Source organism: Carettochelys insculpta, chromosome 7 (assembly GCF_033958435.1).
Source record: "Carettochelys insculpta isolate YL-2023 chromosome 7, ASM3395843v1, whole genome shotgun sequence".
Lineage (NCBI taxonomy): Eukaryota > Metazoa > Chordata > Testudines > Carettochelyidae > Carettochelys > Carettochelys insculpta.
The window spans coordinates 39,520,266-39,544,584 of record NC_134143.1 but is presented as its reverse complement, the minus strand read 5'-3'; the positions used below and the strand labels follow the sequence as shown (position 1 = coordinate 39,544,584).

General features: G+C 42.9%; 1 protein-coding gene across 1 annotated transcript; it reads right to left on the bottom strand.

Annotated features, from left to right (window-relative positions):
- Positions 1 to 4,082: 4,082 nt before the first annotated feature.
- LOC142015794 (lysosomal acid lipase/cholesteryl ester hydrolase-like) lies at positions 4,083 to 23,109 on the bottom strand. Its single transcript, XM_074999594.1, is given in 10 exon segments — positions 4,083 to 4,346; positions 7,134 to 7,205; positions 8,799 to 8,870; positions 11,995 to 12,135; positions 13,127 to 13,263; positions 15,818 to 15,840; positions 15,842 to 15,907; positions 16,674 to 16,872; positions 20,334 to 20,448; positions 22,942 to 23,109. Coding segments are annotated over 10 exon segments (1,224 nt in total). The 5' UTR covers positions 23,077 to 23,109.
- Between the last annotated feature and the right edge of the window lie 1,210 nt (positions 23,110 to 24,319).

Genomic DNA, 24,319 nt, shown 5'->3' with positions numbered 1-24,319 from the left:
ACAACCAACCAATACAAATCTTAACATGAAAAATGTGTCCCTTTCCATCAATTGCTTCATTTAAAATAGCATTTAGGTGATGATGTTTTCACTGTTCTCACCTCTGCATGTTCTAAAACAGTGACGTCCAATAGTAATTCAAGGATCACCACACTTGTGGTTGTCCTCCTTCCATATTTGCCACCCTCCCCATTCTAAATAAATGCCTTCCCTCGCTCCAAATAAATGCCCTTCCCCAGAGCCAGGCCCCCCCCAGACCTCCCTCCCCACTCTATCAGAATGCCATCTCCTGCCTCCCCTCCCCGAGAGCCAGGGACCCCCAGAGTGAGGCACATCCGCATCCCTGCACACAGCAACTCACCAGAGCTGCTGCCACAGGAGCCGCACTGGGGCCATGCTGGAGCCAGAGCTATGCGAAGGCCCAAGCAGTGGTGGTGGGAGGCCAGAGCAGTACAGGGGCCTGTACTGTGCAGCAGCAGGAGGCAGGACCTATGCAGGGGCCTGAGTCACACTGGGGCCCGAGTTGCAGTGGCAGGAATTCCAGAAGCCACTACTGCTGCCACTGTCGCCACGCGCTTGTACCACCAAGTGGTGCGGCACATATGTGGAGTGGGCAGAGGGCACATTTATAGGTTCCAAGAGCTGCATGTGGCTCCAGAGCCCAGAATTGCCACACCGCGGTGTTCCATTTGCCACATGTGGTGAGTGGTGAATGTATTGGGCACAGCGGTTCTAAAATCTCAAGTTAGACACCCAGAGGGTTATGCAGTTCACTTCAAAATCATGAGGATAATGAGGGTGACAATCAAGGGGATAAAATGACAATCAACTTTTTAATGTCAACATTAATCAAAGGTTTCTCAAACACCTAACTCTTGTTGAGGTTGAGATATTTCCTATGGATAGAACATTCCCCCTCACCCTCACCAGTCCAGAAATGATGGGGTATACACTAGGAAACCTTGCATTCCTATATTAGATTAAAAAATTAATTCTGATGCAGCTGACTCATGGACACGTACCAGGAGGTGATTTTAATTTTTTAAATTACTTGAAATGTCTTAAATCACACATCTTAATTCATAACATAATTACACACAGTGTATTTGTGTACATAACTGGCAATTGGGGGTGTACATAACATAAGCACACACAGCCTTGATGGTGTATTTTCCAAGTGAACCATACCATAAACTTGGAGTTTCTTACTGCTAATAATGTAAAAAAGCCCCATAGTCTTCTCAAAATGTTTTTAAAGAACAGATTTAATTTTTCGGCATCCAAAACCACCGAAAGAACCACCAAGGGCAACAAAGCAGAAGTATATGAAAATTTCAGCTGAAAACAGAACAAAAAACTTCGCTCACTTGAAAGCACCGAACAGCTGAATCTGCTCAAAGCTTGTTTGCAGCTGCATTATTGATTAAAAGGAACTCGCTCCAGGTTGTTAGTTAAGCCTAAACATTGACATATTTTTCAGTTAGTGGCTATTGGTTAGTAACTATCACAGCAGAGCTGCTCATGGAAATAAAGTATCTAAATTTTCAGTATAGTCTTGCTGCAGTGTGGATTATTTATGTATGCCTGGAAAGATGAAACCAATCTTTCAATATGAGCTGATAAAACACAGTACTTAAAATCTGTTGATCTTCAAAGTGCTTTACTAACATTAACAAATTAATCCTCACAGCAGCACTAAATGCATCGCTAATTAATCCTCACAGCAGCACTAAATTCAAACAGGTTAAGAGCTTCTGAGAAAAGTTAGAGGTACACAGATCCATGGTTCTGGATTTAATGCATCCAAGGATTTTGAGGGAATTGGCAGATGTTATTGCAGAGCCTTTGACCATTATCTTTGAAAACTTGTGGCAATCATGAGAGATCCCAGAAGATTGGAAAAAGGCAAATATGGTGCCCATCTTTAAAAAAGGAAAGAAGGACAATCCAGGAAACGATGGACTGGTCAGCCTTACCTCAGTCCCTGGAAAAATCATGGAGGGGATCCTCAAGGAATCCATTTTGAAGCACTTGGAAAAGGAGAAAGTGATCAGGAGTTGTCAACATGGATTTAGCAAGGGCAAGTCATGCCTGACCAATCTGATTAGCTTCTATGATGAGGTAACTGGCTCTGTGGACACGGAGAAGTCAATGGATGTGATATACCTTGACTTTAGCAAAGCTTTTGATACAATCTCCCACAACATTCTTTCCCATGGATTGGATACTTGGACTGTAAGATGGATAGAAAGATAGTTTGATGGATAGGCCGAAAGAGTAGTGGTCAATGGCTCAATGTCTAGTTGGCAGTCGGTTTCAAGTGGAGTGCCCCAAGGATCGATTCTGGGGCCAGTACTGTTCAACATCTTTATTCATGACCTGGATGACCGGACAGATTGCACCTTCAGCAAATTTGCAGATTACATTAAGCTAGGGGGACAAGTAGATATATTGGAGGGTTGGGATAGGCTCCAGAGTCACCTAGACGAATTGCAGGATTGGGCAAAAGAAATCTGATAAGGTTCAACAAGGAGAAGTACAGAGTCCTTCACTTGGGATGGAAGAATCCCAAGCATTTTTACAGGCTGGGGACCGACTGGCTAAGTAGCAGTGCAGCAGAAAAGGACCTGGAGACTACAGTGGACAGGAGGCTGGATATAAGTCAACAGTATGCCTTTGTAGCCAAGAAGGATAATGACATATTGGGGTACATTAGGAGAAGCATTTCCAGCAGATCCAGAGAAGTTATTATTCTCCTCTACTTGGCACCAGTGAGGCCACATCTGGAGTATTGTGTCCAGTTCTGGCCCCCCAGTATAGAAAGGATATGGATGCATTGGAGAGGGTTCAGTGGAAGGCAACAAAAACGATTAAGGGGCTGAAGCACATGACCTGGACAGGCTGAGGAATTTGGACTTATTGAGTTTGCAGAAGAGAAGACTGAGGGTCGATTTGATAGCAGCCTTCAGCTTCCTGAAAAGGGGGTCTAAAGAGGGCGTAGAGAGACTGTTCACAGTTGTGACAGATGGCAAAATAAGACACAACGGTTGAAAGTTACAGAGGGAGAGGTCTAGGTTGGATATTAGGAAAAACTATTTCACCAGGAGGGTGGTGAAGCACTGGAATGTGTTACTGAGATAGGTGGTGGAATCTCCATCCCTAGAGGTTTTCAAGTCCCGACTTGACATGGTCCTGGCTGGGATGATTTAGTTGGGATTGATCCTGCTTTGGGCAGGGGGCTGGACTAGATAACCTCCTGAGGTCCCTTCCAGCCCTAGAATTCTGTGATTCTATGAAAAGGTAGGTATTACTATTCCCAGTCGGCAAATAGGAAGCTGGAAAGAGAAGTTGAATGAGTTGCCAGAGGTTACAAAGGGAATGATTCCCACGTGCCCAAGTTAATTTTTGGTTTTTTTTAATTGTTTTTTGTTTTGTTTTGTTTTTAGTCTGAGAACTTTGAGAATCTCTTTAAAAACTGCCCAGTTAACAAAAACATGCTCTTAAAAAGCTATGACAAAAACGTTACTGTCTGAGGGTCATGAATCACCCACTGACAGACCCTATTGCAGAGAATAAAGCATTCAAAAACTGGATCCCCTACAATATTATACAGGGGACGTTCAGCAGCACGGACAGCTGCTGTGGGCCCCGGAGCAAGGAGGGAGGGGAGAGTGGTTCCAGAAGGGGCAGGGCCAAGGGCATAAGGGCAGTCAGCATGACAGTGCTGCGCTCTACAGCATTTCAGAGGGGCCTGAAGTTCCAGCTGCCACCGCTACCCCTTTGAAATGCTGGGCTTGGGGGCAAATGCCCTGTTTTTCCTCCCCCCTCCCCCACTGGCAGGCCTGAGTACAAGGCTGTTGCTGTAGCTTCACAATGGATTCCACTTTAGAAATTCAGCTGAGCTTCCTGAGGCAGTGGCCTATTTATTGAAATTCAACAGCAGGTTGGAAAAATCAAGGAGAGTGACAATGTAGTAAAATATAAGCTGTCACCATTGGTCCCTTTTAAAGAGAAATCTCTTTAAGGAAAGAAAACTGTACAAGAAAACCATCCCTATGGCCGGGCACAACAGAAGCATCAAATCATTCAATAGTAGAAACCATTGTTTGGCTTCCAAGATGCTGCTTCATCATCTCAATGATTTTTGCATACATGCGCTGAGCTGCATCAAGACCCCAGATGAAATCTAGATGTTCCCATTCAGGAAAATGCTTGTGGTAAATGAGATTACTAATTTGACCGAGTAATGCGGCCATGTCCTTTGGGTCTGCAAACAAGTCACGTCCACCACTCCATACAGCAATGGGCATTTTCAGTTCTTTTATCTTGAATATAGGAGGGCTAGTCTGGAACAAAGTGAAATGGATTAGAAATTAAAGCCTATAAAGCTGTACCAAATTTTTCACACACAAAATACCAAAGAGACAGATGACTATTGTCTGGCTTTCAGAGCCTTCTAAATTAAAAATTATAGTAAAAAATAAAATCTATCTTATTAGTCCTGTTTTCATCTTGTTAATTGCAGCAACAACTGTACTTTTGGATTTGTGCATAATATATGAATGGAAATTCTTCAGCAGTTGGATTGGGGGTAAACCTTAAAATTAAAGGGATCAATTTCAAAAGATGAAAAACCATACCTATGATACCGATGTTAAAGTTCATTTGTTCATGTCACAAATTTTGCAAGAAAATATAATTGTATCGTCTTAAGATATACTAGCAGTCTATTCACATCTTATTGGCCTGCTGCGCATTGAACAAAATACATTTTTTTTCTTATGCTCCATTTGTCCTTAAACCAACTGTTGCAGCTTATTGGTAATTAAAATGGGACACTTTGAACCACTTTTCTTTTTTACTCATAGGCTTTTCTTTGGTATTCACGATCACCGTACCACACAAACTCTTAATGAATTCTGCTTTGCAGCAATCCTGTAAGGAAGCATTATTAATCTCCATTTACCACTGGAAGACTGGAGTATAGGGAGACATTAAATACATTTTCCTAGACCATACACAAAATCTAAGACAGAGCCAGCAATAGAATGTAGATCATCTTAGTTCGAAACAAGAGCCTTGAAAAGGACTATCAAAACAAAAAAATCAGTCAAGTAGCACTTTAAAGGCTAACAAAATGATGTATTAGGTGATGAGCTTTCATGAGACAGACCCACTTCTTCAGATCATAGCCATACCAGAACAGACTCAGTATGGCTATGATCTGAAGAAGTGGGTCTGTCCCATGAAAGCTCATCACCTAATAAATTATTTTGTTAGCCTTCAAAGTGCTACTGGGCTGCTTTTTTGTTTTGATAGAATACAGACTAACATGGCTCTCTCTCTGTCACTATTAAAAAGGGCTGTTATTCCTCCCTGTTGGTACACACACACAACTCTTAAACTGACCTTTGTTAGCAAAGAATGCATACTTTGCATTGCTTTGTCTTTAAATGGCATACTTAGGAAGTATCATTGCCATAGAAACATTGACAATGCAGACGTTAACAGTTACAAAATGGGTTTTCACTTTTTGTTAAAAGATGCAGTATGAAAGGAGATGGTCAAAAGACACTTCTATCTGGTTGAGAGCATGAACCTCCTCACACAATTCAGGCCATGAGATTTCTGGGGCTATCCTTCAACTGAAAGACAATTCTATGTTATATGTTAACAATCCAAAGTCTATTAAATTTCTTAAAGAATTGCCACTTATGATAGTTGTTTACGTTCTCCAGGCTGACGAAGAGAGTATGGGCTAACAATAAGCTCACTGTACACACCAAGGTGCAGGTCTACACAGCGTGTGTTTTGAGCACACTGCTGTATGCCAGTGAAACATGGACTTTGCGATCAAAACAAGAGCAGTGGCTCAATACATTCCACATGCGCTGCCTTAGGCGCATACTCTTTATCTCATGGCAGGACAAGGTCCCCAATAGCGCAGTGCTTGAGAGGGCAGGCACCGCCTCCATGTTCACCCTTCTCAAACAGAGGCGTATGCGCTGGCTGGGCTATGTCTCACGCATGACAGATGGACGAATACCGAAGGACCTTCTCTTCGGCGAACTGGCGTCTGGAAAGAGGCCGAAATGGTGACCTAAATTGCGCTACAAGGACACGTGCAAGCGTGACCTCAGCGCTCTCTCTATCAGTGTGAACACCTGGCATTCGCTCGCCTCAGACAGGCACGCCTGGAAACAGGGAGTGAAGGAAACTCTTGTTATGTATGAAACTACCTTGGTGAAGGAAGTGGAAGACAGGAGAGCCCTCAGGAAGATCCGTGCCCGTGATACCAGAGCGACACCTGCCTACTGCTGCTCACAGTGCGGAAAGGACTGCCACTCCCAGATTGGACTGCACAGCCACAGAAGATGCTGCTCGAATCAGTCCATCTGGAGTGCAAACCCATGATCCCTCAGGATCGAAGGATGCCTGCTACTACGGGGTGAGTGTAGTTTATCTGTGTGTTGTGGTATGTATATTTTATGTACTAATTTGATCACATGTAGTTTATGTCTAAGAGGTGAAAACTACTAAATATTTGTTCTTATCAGTTTAATATCTTAGTACTGATATATGCATATTTGATGCACTAATTTCTTCATAACGGTATTCATCTCTGGGATTTGTAACAGAGAGATAGCCATGTTAGTCTATATACTATCTCTGGGATTTGTTTTATTTTGTTTTTTGAATCACCTTCTAATTTTGCCTTTTCCAGTGGGACACTATAAATATTCTACCATCTACTAGTAGGTGAGAGATTAATTCTTCGTTCCTTTGCCTATGACCTTCCTACTGCGAAGCCCCAGGAGAACTGTTAAAGGATCATTTGGCAATAAATCTCCATCCATTTGTAATATTTGGTTATGTCTCTTAACCTTTAATAAATGGATATGTCCACACATATGCATAAAAATCATCTTTCTCCACAGTTTCGCTCACAACTAGCCCAATACAATCTATTTATATATACATTTTAATTTCACTGATGTAAACTACCACTGACACATCTTATAGAAATTTGCCTTTATTGTACTCAACATTGAGATTTCTAGTCCTCAGGTTTTTTTAATGTTATTTTTCTTCAAAAGCTCACAGCATTTTTCAACAAAAATACATGAACCCACCTGATTGTATTTCTCCATGTTCTTTTCTTTAGATCCATAGTCATAAGCTTGCAATTGCTTTGAACGCAATACCTATTAATGATATAATAGTAAGAAGAGTTATAACTATAGCAAGCATCTGGATAAGTCAGTGAATAGAGAGCAGAATAATCTCATCCTGTTAAAATGTTTGACCAAACACTGCTCTCATCCTGTGGCAGTGGTTAGCTGCCCTCGCTTTTAGAAACGCATACTTTACTTCTAACCTAACGGTATCTCCCTTTAATTTCCAACTGCTGGATCATATTACGTCTTTGTCCACTAGATTAAAGAGCCAACTGTTATTAGAAATCTCCTTCCCATGTAAATATTTATAGACACTGAATTGAAGGACATTAGGGAACCAAACAGTGGGCCAGATTGGTCTGTTGTGTGACTCCAGTTGTTACACTTGAGAGAAATTTGAAATGTTAACAGGACGATTCCCCTCCCTGATTCCCCCAGCCAGGCCACAGCCAGAGGATCTACACCGGCTCCTCCTCCCATTCTCATCTGTGGCCTGGTACTCTCATCTGTGGGCTGCACCCAGCTCCCACTCACCAGGCAGCAGAGGCCAGAGGACTCCAGAGGAGCTGGGGGTGGCCACACAACTGGTGGCTGGAGAGAAACAGCAGCTTTCCCTTCAAAGCACTGCTTCTGCCTGGCCACCCTCTGCTCCTCTGACCCATGTTTGCACTGCCCACACCTCCCGCCTGCTGCGCTGAGGCTGCAGGTCAGCATCTCTCCCTGCCCTGCTCAAGGGTTGCCAACTCTCCTGGATTGGAAACCATTGCTTCAAATACTGTCCAGTCCAGGAGAGATGGAAACCCATTGCCCCCTGCAGCTTCCATCCCCCACAGCACCCACCCACAAAGCTGCTGCTCTCTCCATGAGTGTGTGTGTGCACATGTGTGTATTTCTGTGCACGCCATTACTGAGCAGCATAAGGCACCAGGATTGGTAGGGACGGCCCTGACTTTTTGCTCAGTGGTTAGAGCGCTCACTTGCAATGTGTGAGCCCAGGTTCAGTTCCCCCTCTGCCTAAGGGGGTGAGAGCATTTCACTGGGGTCCTCTGTGTCTCAGGAGGGCTGTATAAGCACTGAGCTGTAGGAGATCTGATGGAGGCTCCCTCAGTCTCTCCTGCTGAAGTTGTTCCATTTTGGATAACTGCTTAAAGACGGGCACAAAAAGAGTGAGAGTAACAGTAGCCTGGTGGTTAGGTTAGGGCACACTGCTGGGAAATGAGAGACCCCAACTGGAGAGTGGCACACCCTGCTCTCCAGTCCTCAGAGCTGCACAGAGTTCAGCCCCTGCTGAAGTAGCAGCCGTGGTGGGTGAGAGTCCCCGGCCACCATGACTTGCCAGGTCCTGTGGCAACTTCGCCCTTTGCTCCATTTCCCCTCTTCGGCAGGCCTCACCCAGAAACAGAGATATATGTGTGTAGGGAACTTTCAGGATAAAGATTTAGGTGCTGAGTCAGTTTAGAGGCCAGTAGGGTAATGCAGGAGCCTAGCAGGAGCTCTGTGGATCACAGAGCCTAAATACACATCTGGGCGTAGCACAGTGGCTCTGACGGTTTCAGAGTGTCAAGTACACTTATGCTACATAAAATACACAAGAGTTAAGAGTCAAAAGCCAAAAAATACCTGGCGCCAATGTAAAACATTCTGTACAGATGTTCCAGCAGGTGAATGTCCAACGTATATGGCTAACCGACTCTGAAAAGAAAACATTTACTAGTTGTTATCAGTATGGAATCCATATGGTAAGACTCAGGCTCAAAGATGTTAAGGCGAGAAGGAATCATCATGATAATCTAGTCTGACCTCCTGCACGTTGTTTTCCTTAGAACCTCACCCTCCCATTCCTGTGCTATATTCATAACCTAGTGCCGAGTTACTGAAGTCCTCAAGCCCATGGGTTAAAGACATCAAGTTACAAAATAATCCCCCATGTACTCTAACTCTTACCAGCAAGTGACTTATGCTGTATGTTATAGTAGAAAACAGACCCCACCCCCGCAGGTTTCTAACGCTAGAAAACACCAGATTCACCATTGCATGAAAAAAGATCAGAACATATTACCCCATAAAATATAAAACAGAGAACTTACGAACAAGTCTACAAAATTATTGGCTTAATGCAAAGAATTTACAGGTGTAATTTTGGCCACTAGAGGGACTCCATGTTATGCAAAGTCAGTATTACTGAATAAACAAAGTTTGTAACTAAAATATTTGAAAGGAATACAAAAACTAGAGTTTTCAAGCCAGATGCATGCCTTATCTCATAACAAAATCATATATATATATATATATATATATATATATATATATATATATAAAGTAACAAAGATTATCTGTTTAACTATGTATTTTACTTTTTCCAAAAAAGGAAGAAAAACAATTATTTTATGTACAGGCTGAACTTCTCTTGTCTGGCTCTCTCTCCTCTGACAACATCTGTAATCTGGTATGATTTTAGTTAGCCAGATGACCACTTATCATGGGTGTGGGCAAGTTTCCCGTGGTCCCATCAACTTTGCTTATTGCCACCAGTCCTGGCTCTCAGTGTCATGTGCTGTTATTTACCTGTAATTTACCCCTAAATGTCTGCTAGGAGTCCAGTAAGCAGTGGAAATATTGGTAATTCTGCTAGACAATATTGACCTCCCATGGTTTGGCAAATTCTCTCATTTGGCACCAGTCAGGTCCCAAGGGTGCTGAACTAGAGAGTTTCAACATGTATATATTTTTTCTAGCCATATAAGTAAACTCAAAGAAAATCATTTAATATTCTGAGACAGTAACATATATTTTCCTTCAAATTTGGATCCGGATTGAGTTACCATTACTAATTTACCCAATGCCAGAAAAAACATTAATGATTTAGCTTTGCCATTTAGAAAGGCTAACCCTTTCCTGGAAAGGCCTGTTCTAAATCACTATGGCTACATCTACACGTGCACGCTACATCGAAATAGCTTATTTCGATGTAGCAACATTGAAATAGTCTATTTCGATGTATAACGTCTACACGTCCTCCAGGGCTGGCAACGTCGATGTTCAACTTCGACGTTGGGCAGCACCACATCAAAATAGGCGCTGCGAGGGAACGTCTACACACCAAAGTAGCACACATCGAAATAAGGGTGCCAGGAACAGCTGCAGACAGGGTCACAGGGCAGACTCAACAGCAAGCCGATCCCTTAAAGGGCCCCTCCCAGACACACTTGCACTAAACAACACAAGATCCACAGAGCCGACAACTGGTTGCAGACCCTGTGCATGCAGCATGGGTCCCCAGCTGCGGCAGCAGCAACCAGAAGCCCTGGGCTAAGGGCTGCTACACATGGTGACCACAGAGCCCTGCAGGGGTGGAAAGAGAGCGTCTCTCAACCCCTCAGCTGATGGCCGCCATGGCGGACCCCGCTATTTCGATGGTGCAGGATGCAGATCGTCTACACGTGCCCTACTTCGACGTTCAACTTCGAAGTAGGGCGCTATTCCCATCCCCTCATGGGGTTAGCGACTCGACGTCTCGCCACCTAACGTCGATTTCAACTTCGAAATAGCGCCCAACATGTGTAGCCGTGACGGGCGCTATTTCGAAGTTGGCACCACTACTTCGAAGTAGCGTGCATGTGTAGACATGGCCTATAACAGCTTTCTGTAGTTATATTTCTATAATGAACTTACAAAATGTTAGACCGGAAGCAGACTTTGGTAGGGTTTATTTTTCACTTGGCTTTAAAATACTACCATGATTTTCAGTTGCATGAAATACTGCCACTGATTTTAAAAAATGGATGTTTTTCTTACAGTAAGCTAAAACTTCTTAAATTAATCTTTCAGTCTTTATTTAACTAAAAGTAAAAGAGGACAAAGTCATGAATCCAAATTAGTTTGCAAACTTCATGCCATGCCATATCAATGGAAGCCCCTATAGAAATCTACAAGATCTACTGAATAATCAAAGGTGTGATATGGCTCACAGTATTTATTTAGATTAAAGTAAGCTTCCAATTAATGTCAGCAGTACATACTGATCATTAGCCTTACAGAGACAGAACATTAATCTCATGTGAGGAATGAACAAATTACAGTACATTTTGGAGAAGCAGTCTCTCCTTACTTCCTCCAGGGTGCAGTACCTTCACCCTGTCCTCGTACCAGCTCACGCAGGGAAAAAAGAGTTGGGCACATAGACCCAGATACCTTCTTCTCGCCCTGGTGCCTTACAGACGTGAACTGGCAAGATTGGGGTGCAACACTGGCAGAAGGGGATGAAGTGCTTCTCTCCCTGCCACTCTCTTGTTCCCCCACACCCCAGCCACATAGGCAAGAAGGAGCCCACCGATAGATAGGATAAAGGTACAATGAATTTTATGTTAAGAAAAGAGAGTGAGTATTATTGACATATCATTCATGGGTTAAAATCAGAGAATGGCTCTTTCACCAGATTGGTTCTAGATCTTTACCCCCTTGCAGTTGGCTAAATGCTGTTCAGAGCAGGGATTTGTATCAATCAGTTTAAAGAGAGGGACATTTGTAAAAGCTAGATCCAGGATTGGATTCAGATTCTCTCCCTCAAAATGCTTTGATGGGCTTGAACCCAGCATTCTAGTTGATCCCATCACTAGTTAAAAGCCACCTTGGCATTGGTCAAACAAGACACCATAGAGCTCTTATCCCCTCAAAACATCACTGAGTTAGGCCAAGTACTAGGCTTATATTTCCTCACATCAAATTAGGTATTTGCCACACATGGGGCACCAACACTAGTTACCTCAGAAATTATTTAAATGTTATTTGCTGTGTAACAGTCTGGTCCATAACTTACCATATTTAAGTTTTGCTCATTACGCCCAGCCACAAAAGAGAGGACATTTGCACAAAACTTAGCCAGCCTGGTACACAATAGAGTAAAATACTCTTTCAGATGTTCATTCTGTTGCAAGACTCCTTTAGTTCCAAAAACAGCCTGAAAGAAAAGTATATACCAATTTTTTTTTAGCTGGGTGCTATTTCAAAATGCATTCTTGTGTGTAGAATAGCTATTATGGAATGGCTTATTTTGAAATAACACCGCTGTGTAGATGTAATCATAGTACCACTGGAAGAGCTGTTCCCTCCACAGACAGGAAAGTAGTCATAACACTAGCTGCATCTTGGTGCCATGTCACATCTCTCTGAATGCCCTGGGCTACAGCGCTCTGCATATCAACCGTGCGTATCCAGTGGTTTGGCTTGGGTTTGGGCACCTGAAATGCTTCCCTTCAGGGATCTGTGACTAGCGGTGTGCAACGACCAGCCTTCTTGGACAGAAGAATTTACGTATTTTGTAATAGGAGCAAGGCTTTTAGAGAAAAAAAAACTTTTAAACAAACAGTCGCTAGCAAATGTCTTTATGTCTGGGCTCAGCATCCTGAAATGGTAGCTAGGCAGGCTAGACTATTCCAGATACCACAGAGGGGACTGCTATCCCAGTCTTGTTCCCCCGTCACTTTTCTCTTGAGAAAAGGTCACTGTTTAAAACTGCTAACGTGCTCCTGGTCTTCTAGGCTCAGCCAGAGATCAAAGTAAGTCCTCAGAGGTAAAAAGACTGTGACTGTCCCCTAACTCTAGAGTATTTGTTAAGGGGTGAATTGTCTGGAGCCAGTCTTTTCTTTCCTGCCCATTCTTCCACACAGACTCTTGTTGAGCTAACCTAATACACCCAAATATCCAGGCCAACATGCAGCATTTGTAAATCATTGCTGGGCAGCTGGAAGTCCCTCAGAGAAATATTTGAATGATCAAATATTCAAAGCCAGATTTTCAGCTATGCTGAATTACCCTCCCAGTCCTCCTCACTCTGTTAGTCCCCGACATGCTCCCCCCAGTAGAAAGGGAGCCTGGGGAACAGAGCAATTTTGAACCATCCAAGGATTCTCCACTGTTGGAGAATCCCAATAGGTGGAGGAGTGACATACCTTGATCAGGGTTTCAGGAAGTCTCAAAAGCTTAATCGCAGGGGTTTTAGCAAATGTAATTGTGGCTACTGGTCCCAAGGCAAAGAACATTTTTATTCTTTGTGCCAAGTCTGGCCTAACTGAAAATGCTACGAAACCTGGGAAAATACAAATGATCTGTGTTATTGCAAAGCAATCATCCACAATTAAAATACATAGTACTAGGAAGCAAATGGAAACTTAAAATTTGTAAGTAGACTTTTATCAATTCAAATTCTATGCAATTGTTCTCCATCACTACTGAAATAGTACAAAAGTAATGGACTGAGTCTGCAGCAAGGGAGATTGAGGGTTGATAATAAGGAAAACTTGCTTATTATAAGAGTTGTTGAGCTCCAGAATAGTCTTCCAAGGCAACTTGTGGAATTGCTGTCACTGGCGGTTTGGAAGAACTGGTTGGAAAAAAAACCCTGTGATCTAGGTCGCATCTTGGTCCTGCCTCAGTATATGGGTTTGAAGATTTTGAAGTCCCTTCCAACCCTGTGAAATGTTTATCCTAAATTTCCATTTAGTCTTCACTGGGAAAAATAAGTTTTGGGTTATTAGTCAGATGGATTCAGGTAGCCAAGAGTTATAGTTGTAGAGTTATAGCCTCAATGGCTTTTAATGCAGAGCAGATTTTATATTACCCAGATTTCTGTTGATTCCAGAATCCTTCTTATTGCGTTTCCAAAATTCCCATAAAATATTTTCTGAGTTTTATAAGATTATAAATCATATACATACTACAGTAGTATAATTCTCATGAAGTTTTGATTTGTATTATAATCTTTCATTTTTTTAAGTTTAACCCTTAGAGCAGAGACCTTATCTATATAGCACGTAATTTGCAATTTAATTATTCACATACAAACCTGTATTTGAAAGACTGTTAAAACTGTGACCCAAATTAAAAAAGAGAAGCAAATGTTCAGCTAAAAAAGAAACACACTCTACTGTGAGTACTCACACAATTCCACAGTGTTTGAAAGAGCAATTAAAACGGTACTAACAATGCCTATGTTTAGCAGATTTGTGGTACTATTTGTATTCTAAAGATGGGATTTTCAAAAGTGTGTAGGGAAACCAGGCATCCAACCTTTTTTATGCCTTTGAAAATTGCATCCTAAATTTATTTTTTTATCACTTTTGTCCTAAAAGCCTAACAATCTTCTTACTGGAAAAAGAGAAAAGGATACTATGCACAGAAGTGGCAACATGCTTCCTACTCCACCATCTTTTTTTCTATCTTTTTCCCAACAATTTTCACTGTTTTCATATGGCAATGGTGCAACATGACATACAAGCCTATATACCCTTCCATCCCACTGCACCCAGTGGATTTCAACGGCAAACCATGAAGCCTCAAGTGACTATAAATAAATCAAATCCCTTGTTGCATAAATACCTTAGGGACTGAGCTGACTTTCTGTACAGGTGTTATGCACAGTAAACAATTGGTAAACATTGGTTTGGTAGTGATAGTACCAATACTTTGTTTTAAAATACAGGATCAACCACCGTGGTCCGGCACCCTTGGGACAAGACTGGTCCCAAACAAGGGAATTTGCTGGACTGTGGTGGTCCCTTGCTGCTGTCCGCTCAGCCTGCTCCTGCCTCCACTTCTGGCTGGCCAGCACCCTGCCACTGGCCCTAGCTGGGCTGTCTGTTGGCCTGCACCAGCCTAGGCCCCCTAGCCCTGCCACAGCTGCCATGGCCCTGGCTCACAGCCCTGCTGTGGCACCTGCATCAAAGCTGGAGCCAGGGCTGCCATGGCAGAGCTGGGCTACCACAGCAGGGCTGGGAGTGAGGCCGCTGAGGTGCTACCACGGCAGGGTTGGAAGCTGGGTCACAGCTTCCTGGCTCCCCAGCCGCAGCTCCTCAGGTTCCCTGGCTGCCGCTGGCCAACCATGCCCTGACCGCCGCTGGCCAACCATTCCCTGACTGCCGCTGGCCAACCATTCCCTGACCAGTGGCAGCTCCATGGTCGATGCTGGGCCACCGTTTTCTGTCTGTCGCTCCCTGTTCTGAGCTTCTGGCCATTCTGGTCTGGCAGTAACAGAGAATACTGGATATCAGAGGTGTAATCTGTAGCAGAACAGGCAGCACCAAACACAAAAATCCTAATCGGGCCCCACTAAAATAATAATATTGGGCTGAAATTCAATAATATTTATATTTTTCATTTTCTTCTGGTGTTGGACCCTCAAGAGGCTGGTTCTTAAATCTTTTCTCCAAAATACGAGGGTTAAAAAGTACTTAAAATCATGAAAGTTGAGCATTTCAAGTAATGGCTTGCCTCTAGGAGCTGGCAATAAACATTGTAAGACACGTGATAAAATCACAGGAATGGGCAAAGTTAGAATAACCAAATAGACCAGGCAGGCTTGCATGCTGACCACCTGTTCTGACACCTACAAGCCTTTCCAAGGACATCTTTAAAGGGATGTCAGGAACCAACTTGTTTTCTTAGCTCAGACAAACAAAAATTGTTCTGAGAAAAGTTATCCAAACACTGACAATTTCAGTTTAGAAAAAATCTCTACCTTTTAAGGTTGACTTTTAAGCTTGGGGGAAAGGGTATAAAGAACTGAAGTCCACATCCTATTTTCAATAGGCTGTGGAGATGTAAATGCGATGCTATGGTAGACTAGATTGCATTCTTTAACATACCTAAAGTTGTGCCCTCTGAATGGCTGTCCTGTTTTATTCATGGCAAAGGAGAGAGCTGCTGGAAGGTCATATTTACCCATCTCATCAAAACTATAGAGAGGAAACACAGAAAGCTAATATGCATTAATTATATTAGAACCCAGTGCACTAGAATGCACATTAGTGAATCTCAGGTTGGCTAGCTAAGTAAAACAATAACAGTTCAATGACTAAGTGAAAACATTTAGAGGTTTCGATTCACTAAGGCAGTTCTGTCTCCAGAAATCAAGACAAGCATGTCAGCTCAGACCTGAGGTTACTGGAAGGTACCAGAGCACCAAGCCATGGACCTTTCCTCATGCCAATGAGGAGCTACAGTCTGGAGAACTGTTCAGCCTTGTGCCAGTTCTGACACTTACACTATGAATAGGTGTTTTTTCTGCATTTGGTGCGTAGACTTTGATTGTCCATGACACTTTTTCCTAACTCTCTCTTACCCCTGCAGGCCCTCAGCTAGCTCACGGTCACTGCCCAGCATGTTGCTCGTCTTCGTTTTGTTGTTCTTCCCCTAACTCACTTCAGTATCTGCTGCACTTTAACCACACTCATCCCTTTACTCCCTCAGTCCCTCCCCACCATTTCTCTGCCACACTTTAGCCTCTATGCCTTTTTATCATCTCATTCACCCTACCTGTTTATCACCTGTTCATCCCACCTCTGAGGTCCCTACCAATCTGGGATAGGTACGAACTAATAAAGTGAGCAGAAAAGAGCCTCCTATACCATTTTCTAATGACCCCTCACCCCCCACCCATCCAGCCAGTCTCCCAGGAGCCAGACAGTTCTATTTTTAGTAGTGCTCCTTAATTCACTCTACCTGAACTCCCAGAACTTTTGTTGGTCAGGTTTAAGTGTCTTATGTTTTGTAGACCAAGTATTCCCTCTGCTGTTTCCCATCCAAACATCAAAGCCAGCATCTGCTAGCAAGAAGCCCAGGCTGTTGTTGTCCAGGTTTGAAATCCAGTGGGTAGCATCTCCTAGGATTGGATGTTGCAAGAACACTACTGGTTTTTGCCCTGCAAAAGAAGAACATTTCATTAGGGCATGACATAGCAACCTAGTAGTGAAGGTTGTATTAGAGAATTTGCTTTAGAAGAGTCTTATTTTGTAAAAGTCTCATTGAAATGACAAACCCCCAAACACAGAATACAAATGGAGTTTCTTTGGGTTTGTCTTGCTGATTTGATGAAAAAGAAATAAACAGAGAAAGACTAATAAGAGCGCAAAATCACCTCTTTTAGCAATTTCCTACAGGATTGTAACATTTTTGTACTCATTTTGCAAGAAATTTAAAGCCCTGGGATCCATCCTTTGCCCATGTTGTTGCTCCTAACATGCTGATTCCAAGAATATGAGCTATGGAGTATTTTAGAACTTTTGACTCAGATTGATAAAATTCTGTCACTTTCAGAAGAGCAATAAAACAAATGTGACAGCCTTCCCCAAAATATGCCTGTAATCTAAGAGAAAGGTCCTAGATTGCAGCAAGAAGAGGCCTGGGGCTCATATGTAATCTCTCCTAACTGTGGGTGTAATGCCTGTTTGCCATAGGGTGACTGGGTTGTATGAATGAGCTATGTTGCAACGTCTGTATGCAAGGAAATTGGGTGTTGTCTGTGTAATAAATCAGCTGTCAGGTGTTCTCTTAAGGCAAGAGAGCCTATCATAGAGTTCTTGGGTAACTGACAGTAGAATACCCTATTATTATCAACGAAGGCCATGAACCCCAAATTAGAAGACAGTTATGCAGGAGTCTGGAGACCAAGAACACAGATGTCTAATTATCTTAACAAACCCAACTGCATCACACTAACACTAAGAGTGGCTAAATCAGTTTGGATTATCTTTTCTCCAACCACTGTAAATCTCAGACCTCTTTCCAAAACCCTAGATAGAACACAGGGTCCCCAGGAGGTTACTCCTAAATAGTAAATAGTTATGCAAATCATTGCAGAAGTGTGCGTCAAGTTCTCCTCCATTGGCTAGTCTCCAAAAGATGGGGCACTTATTCATAAAGCTCAACAATAAAGGTCTAAAATAAGGGTTGACAGGTCTAGCCCTTCAAACCCTGCTGCTGATTTCACAGGGTGATGGTATGGTTGCGCATGAATCACATAGTAAAAGATCTCTTTAAAATAGGCCTTTGCACTAGAAAACTTGAATCGCCTGTAAACTAAAACGTGACTCAGCAACTGAAAAGTGGATGTTGCCACACACTTTACTTGCATCACCCATTTGTCAGTGTTTCCTATGCTCCTCTTTGGACTCAATCCATAGACAGCGCAAGTCTGTGATAGCTCTCAGTGTTACTCTTTAGTACATGCTTTTAGCACTGGAAGCCATTCAACAAGCTAGCAGGAGACGTAAATTGTTGCAGGGTAGAAATAGGATCCAGAGGGACCTGGATAAATTGGAGGATTGGGTCAAAAGAAATCTGATGTGGTTCAACAAGGAGAAGCGTAGAGTCCTGCACTTGGGATGGAAGAATCCCAAGCATTGTTATAGTCTGGGGACCGACTGGCTACGCAGCAGTACAGTGGAAAGGGACCGAGGAATTCTGGAGGATGAAAGGCTGGATATCAGTAAACAGTGTGCCCTTGTAGCCAAGAAGGCTAATGGCATGTTGGGGTGCATCAAGAGGAACATTTTGAGCAGATCTAGAGAAGTTGTTGTTCTCTATTTGGCACTGGTGAAGCAACATCTGGAGTATTGTGGCCAGTTCTGGGCCCCCCAGTATAGAAAGGATGTTGTTGTGTTGGAGCAGGTTCAGTGGAGGGCAAAGAAAACGACAAGGGGGCTGGAGCACATGACCTATGAGGAGAGGCTGAGGGGTTTGGGCTTGTTTAGTTTGCAGAAGAGAAGACTGAGGGGTGATTTAATAGCAGCCCTTCAACTTCCTGAAAGGGAGCTCTAAAGAGGATGGGGAGAAAGTGTTCTTAGTGGTGACAGATGCCAGAACAAGGAGCAATGGTCTGAAGTTACAGAAGGAGAGAAGTAGGTTGGATATTAGGAAACACCGTTTCACCAGGAAGGTGGTGAAGCACTGGAATGTGTTACCTAGAGAGGAGGTGGAATCTCCATCCCTAGAGGTTTTTAAGTCCTGGTTTGAAAAAGTATTTGCTGAGATGACTTAGTTGGGGTTGATCCTGCTTTGGGCAGGGGGCTGGACTTGATGACCTCCTGAGGTCCCTCCCAGCCCTATGAATCTATGATTCTATGATCCGTTCTGTCCCAAGCATTGGTCAAAATGGCATCAATAGTCCTTATTAGCATGTTTGAAGTTTGAAAACTATGTTTTGTAGTGGCAGAAAAATGGGAGAGAAATGGGCAGATCTGCTTCTGCAGATGCTTGTGGCTGTACCCAATTAGCAGAAGTCCAAGAGAGATTATGGAGTATTTTGGGAACGGAATGATGACAGACTTGTCCACTGAGGCTCCTTCCAAATAACCAATTATGTCATCACTGCTAAACTTGGAGAATTATTCCTGGTGCATTTTCATGGAGAGACCTTAGCACCATTGAGGCAGAATAGTTTCCAATAGTGAGGCACGTGCAGCTGTCAGGTGTACTAAACTGCTCATATAAAAGCTCATGAACTGACCGTTAAGGTTTTGTACTAAATGAAGCTGGGAGATGTGTTAATTTTGGAAGTCTCTTGGAGAAGTGAAAGCCTCATGGAATATTGAAGTCTGTTACACGCATGCTCAGCAACAGGAAAATGAAAAGTAATGTATGTGAAGTTCCCCTCCTAAAAAGTCTTTGGTGGAAGGAGTGTTCTGCTGCAACCTTAACTGCCACCAAACAGATTTTTTGTTTGCAAATTTAACTAGAGCTTGACCCTCTGGCTTATGTTACCTGGGGATGACGACTCTTGGAAAGAAAGACATGAGGTGGCGTTTTTACTGTTAGGTTATATAGAATTGTTATGTAGCAACTAGAGCTGGTCAAAAGATGGAATTTACATTCTGTACAAAATTCTGATCAAATGTCATTCTATCTCAGAACAAAAAAACAATTTCAAAATCTTTGGAAAGTAAATCTGAAAAAAATATATTTTTGAAAAAATTGAGGTTGTATGCCCAATCTTCAAGGCTCCTGGCTTGGCCCTGGCTCCTAGGGCTTATAGGTACTTTAGATCTGCTAGGAATTCCAGGCTCCAAACTCCATCAAAAAAAACTGAAAGCCCTGAAAGCCTCTACCTCCACGGCAAGGAACCAGGGCTCCCAAGCTTCCAATTATGTGGCAGAGAGCCTGAAAGTCCTGGGATACTCCACATAGCCAGGATGTCCCAGGGCCATGGAACCTGGAAAACTGGGCCCTCCAGAAGCCCGCCATGTGTGCTGGTGAATTCAGTGCAGTTTGGCATAAATGGAAACCGTGAAACATGCAACCGCATATATGCAAGTGCAATTAAGGGGAGTGTTTTTAGAAACTTGGTTCATGGAGCCATTATTACTTCACAGACAGAAGCCATACCTGTGTTCTCACTGTTCTTCCCACCAGGAATTCTGTTAACACTAAGGATGTACCCATCTTCTGTTGTAACTTCATATTCTTCAGTAGGATATCCATGGTACCTGATAATTTCAGTCTGCAGGGAGTCAAAGAAAGGCTTGTTTACACATAACCTCTTTTCACATTGGTCTCTTGGAAGAAACATTGGTCCCCATCTGAAAGTCCACTCAAGCTGTTGCTCAACACAGGAGGGACAGAAAGAAGGTGACCATATGACACCTTTGTGCTCTTCCAGTTCCCAGGGCTGCTGGGTACCCATTCATTTGCCCACAGTCCTAATTATGCAAACTGGTAATAGTCCCTAATTGATCAATGAAGTACAGCAAAGCTATGCACCCTCCCTCTAAGAGATCGCCATAAAAGGGCTTTTGCTGTGATATGCGGTTACACCAGCATATAAGGGCATCTGAGATGCCCTGGATAGTGTAGCCTTTAGACTAGATTAGTGTCAGATATCAAAGAATTACAATCCATTCCACACCATCAGTGACATAGTTCAGATTTTTCAGAAGCATCCATCACCACAGTGCTGGTAACTAGGTTCTGAACAAATTTGAGTTCTTTGCTGATAAGCATCCTGGCTAAGGATCAAACAATACAGCAGATTGAAGAGAATTAGGCTAATATGTTTAGAAATGGGTCTATCCCATGAAAGCACATCACCTAATAAATTATGTGGTTAGTCTTTGAAGCTCTACAAGACTGCTTTTTCGTTTTGTTCAGATACTGACTAACTCGGCTACCTCTCTGTTACTCTTTTTTCCTAATTTTTTCACCTTTTGGACATCTGAATAGGTGGATCCTTTCAGTGGTATTTGATCAACTCCAGGGATAGTGTAATACTATTAAGCTGATATATTTTGCTTATTCATGAAACTGGTCCAGTGATGTGTTCACCAGTTCCTTGTTTCTACTATCTCACAGGCTCAGAAACATTCAGAAATCTATTAGCAGAAATGGTTTTCACTATTGGGCTTATTTCCAAACAATGCCATGTTAGCTAGATTTGTGAACAGACAATAAAATGAATACTATAAAGGTGAATGCGTGATAGCCTGACTAGTAGACAATCCATTCCCCCCATTCAGAGTCCGCTTCAAAAAAGAGTGGAGAACAGGTTCCCTGGATGCTGGGAAGGAACATTTCACTTTTACATGAGACAAGCAGCACAGCATGGCTATATTCATCTTGCTAGGTGAACTCGCTACATAGCTTTAGTATCTTAGTGTTAAAGATGATCCTTTAGTGCTGCAGAGCACCATAATACTTTCGCAAGAAATGCCTGGTCTTTTCACTTGAAAAATAATGAAACAACTTACTCATAAAACTGTTGCCTTTAAAAAGGGACAATTTTAAAATAATTCAGTCAGCAGGTTTGTAGCCTGTTCCCCGAATTGTCTGGTAGCTTCTACTGTCAGAACCCAGTGTTTGAGGGAAGATACTTAACTTCCTACATACAACAGTGAGCATCCATGTTATTACAAGGGAAAGGTTTAATTTATTTCAGATTGGAAAATAGTCTACTCCAACTCTACTGGGGAGCTGGCTGTCCTGCAGTCAAAATCCTCAAGGCAAAGCATCTAGATCTTGAAATCCCTTTCCTGTTCCAGTGCACCAGGCACCTTCTCTCACTCAAATCCCTTCTCAACCCCCGGCCATGCCTGCAAATACTAAAATGCCCATCAGAGGAAGCCGTCACTGCATCCAGCTAACTCACTATGGCTGACAGCTGCTACCCAGGCATATGTTTGCTCATATGTGGAGAGAACCCCATTGATTTTTGTAGGAGCTGGATCAGGCCTGGAGTGCACTGCTCATGAACAATGTCCATCAGTGGTAGAGCTGGGTATGAGACTCAGGAGTCTTAACTCCCTGTGCCCTAAAGCAACTACTCAGCTGTCCTGTTAGACAAAGGAGAGGTGGTGGCAGCGCCAATGTAACATGCTGTCTTATGAAGGGATTTGAGGCAAAGGTACATTGACTGTACACATGATTGTATCGTCAAGTCATTGTGATCTGAACTCTCGTGAAATTAGTTTAGCCTGCAGACCATTATCAATAAGTGATGTTGTATTAGTAATACAGGTTGTACCTCCCTGCTCCAGCTTGCTCAAGACCTGACCAGTCCTGAACTAGTGACTCTGCCAGACGAGGGAAGTTCCATGCTGGCCCCTCTGCTGCCGCTGGCTGTGGGACATTGGCTTTGGCAGCTGCAGTGGGGACCAAGGGGGGACACAAAGGGTTGCTTGGGGAAAGAGACAGGGTGGCTGCAGAACCCCACAGCTGGCAGTAGGGGTGTAACCCTGCAGGGCTCTGCATCCATCCTGGTTCTTCCTTCAAAGTCCATCCCTGCCCCTCCCACTCTCTTCCTGAGCTATAGTGGCACGCTGGGAGGGTGGGGAAGGAGTTACTGAGCATGGGGCCCAGGGTTTTCCTGTGAGTGCTCCAGCCTGGGAGCACCCATGAGGATGTCAGACCACATATGTTGCCAAACTATGGCAGTCTGGACTATAAAGGTCCAATCAGTTATGCAACCCATAATTTAAAGATAGAAAATTTTATCACTTACAACATTCATAAAACATTCTGGCTCCACAGTTATCTTCTGTAGCATTTCTTCTGCATGTTCAAGGCTCCATTTCATTAATTCTTCTGAATATCTAAGCCCTTGGAACAAATATGCCAACATAATAAGGAGCTGCATCTTTGGCCTGTGTGAAACAATTCATTTGTCTGTTAATAGGAATTCATTTAACATACTGTATCTCTCTGCTTAAAAAAAGTGGTATTCTGTATTTTTATGGCAAGAAAGAAGCGCAGTGGCTGGCTTAGAATCACATACCTGCACAAGGACCACCTACAGCTCCCAGGCTTGAGGCTAGTTGGGAAAGTGAAGAAAGCACTACTGGAAAATGACAGTAACTATGAATTTTAATGTTGATAAATGCAAATTAATGCATATTGGGAAACACAAGCCCAAATATATGTGCATAATGGTGTGGACTAAATTGGTTATTACCACTCAAGAGCAAGATCGCAGAGTCATTGTGGATAGTTCTCTGAAAACATCCACTCAATGTGCTGCAGCAGTCAAATTAAATAAATAAACAAACAAACAGAATGCTAGGAATCATTTTAAAAGGGATAGAGAATTAGACAGAAAATATCTTACTGCCTCTACATAAATCAATGGTAGGCCCACATCCTGAATACTGAATACAGATGTGGTCACCTCATCACAAAAAAGATATATTAGCATTGGAAAATGTTTAGAAAAGGGCAACAAAAATGATTAGGTGTTTGAATGGCTGCCATGTGAGGAGAGATTAAAAAACTGGGACTCTTCTGCTTAGAAAAGAGGAAACTAAGAGGGATATGATAGAGGTCTATGAAAAGATGATTGGTGTTAAGAAAAAGTTATTTACTCGTTCTCTTCATACAATAACTAGGGGTCATCAAACAAACTTAATAGATAGCAGGTTTAAAACAAATGAAAGGAAGTTTTTCTTCACACAATGCAGTCTACCTATGGACCGCCTTGCCAGAGGATGTTGTGAGGGCCAGGACTCTACTAGGGTTCAAAAAAGAGCTAGATAAATTTATGGAGGTTAGGTCCATCAATGGCTATTAGCCAGAATGGGTAGGAATGGTGTCCCAAGCCTCTGATTGTCAGAAGATGGGAATGAATGACAGGAGAGGGATCACTTGATGATTCCCTGTTCTGTCCATTCCTGTGGGACACCTGGCACTGGCCACTATTGGGGGACAGGATACTGGGCTAGATGGACCTTTGGTCTGACCCAGTGTGAACATTCTTATGTTCTTATATTCTTATTGGACCAGCTCTCTGCAGGAATCCGTCTATGATGCCAACATTGGGATCAACAGTGATACTTGGGCTAAGGTGAAGCTTGAGGACTGAGGATAAGATATGCTTATTACAGGGC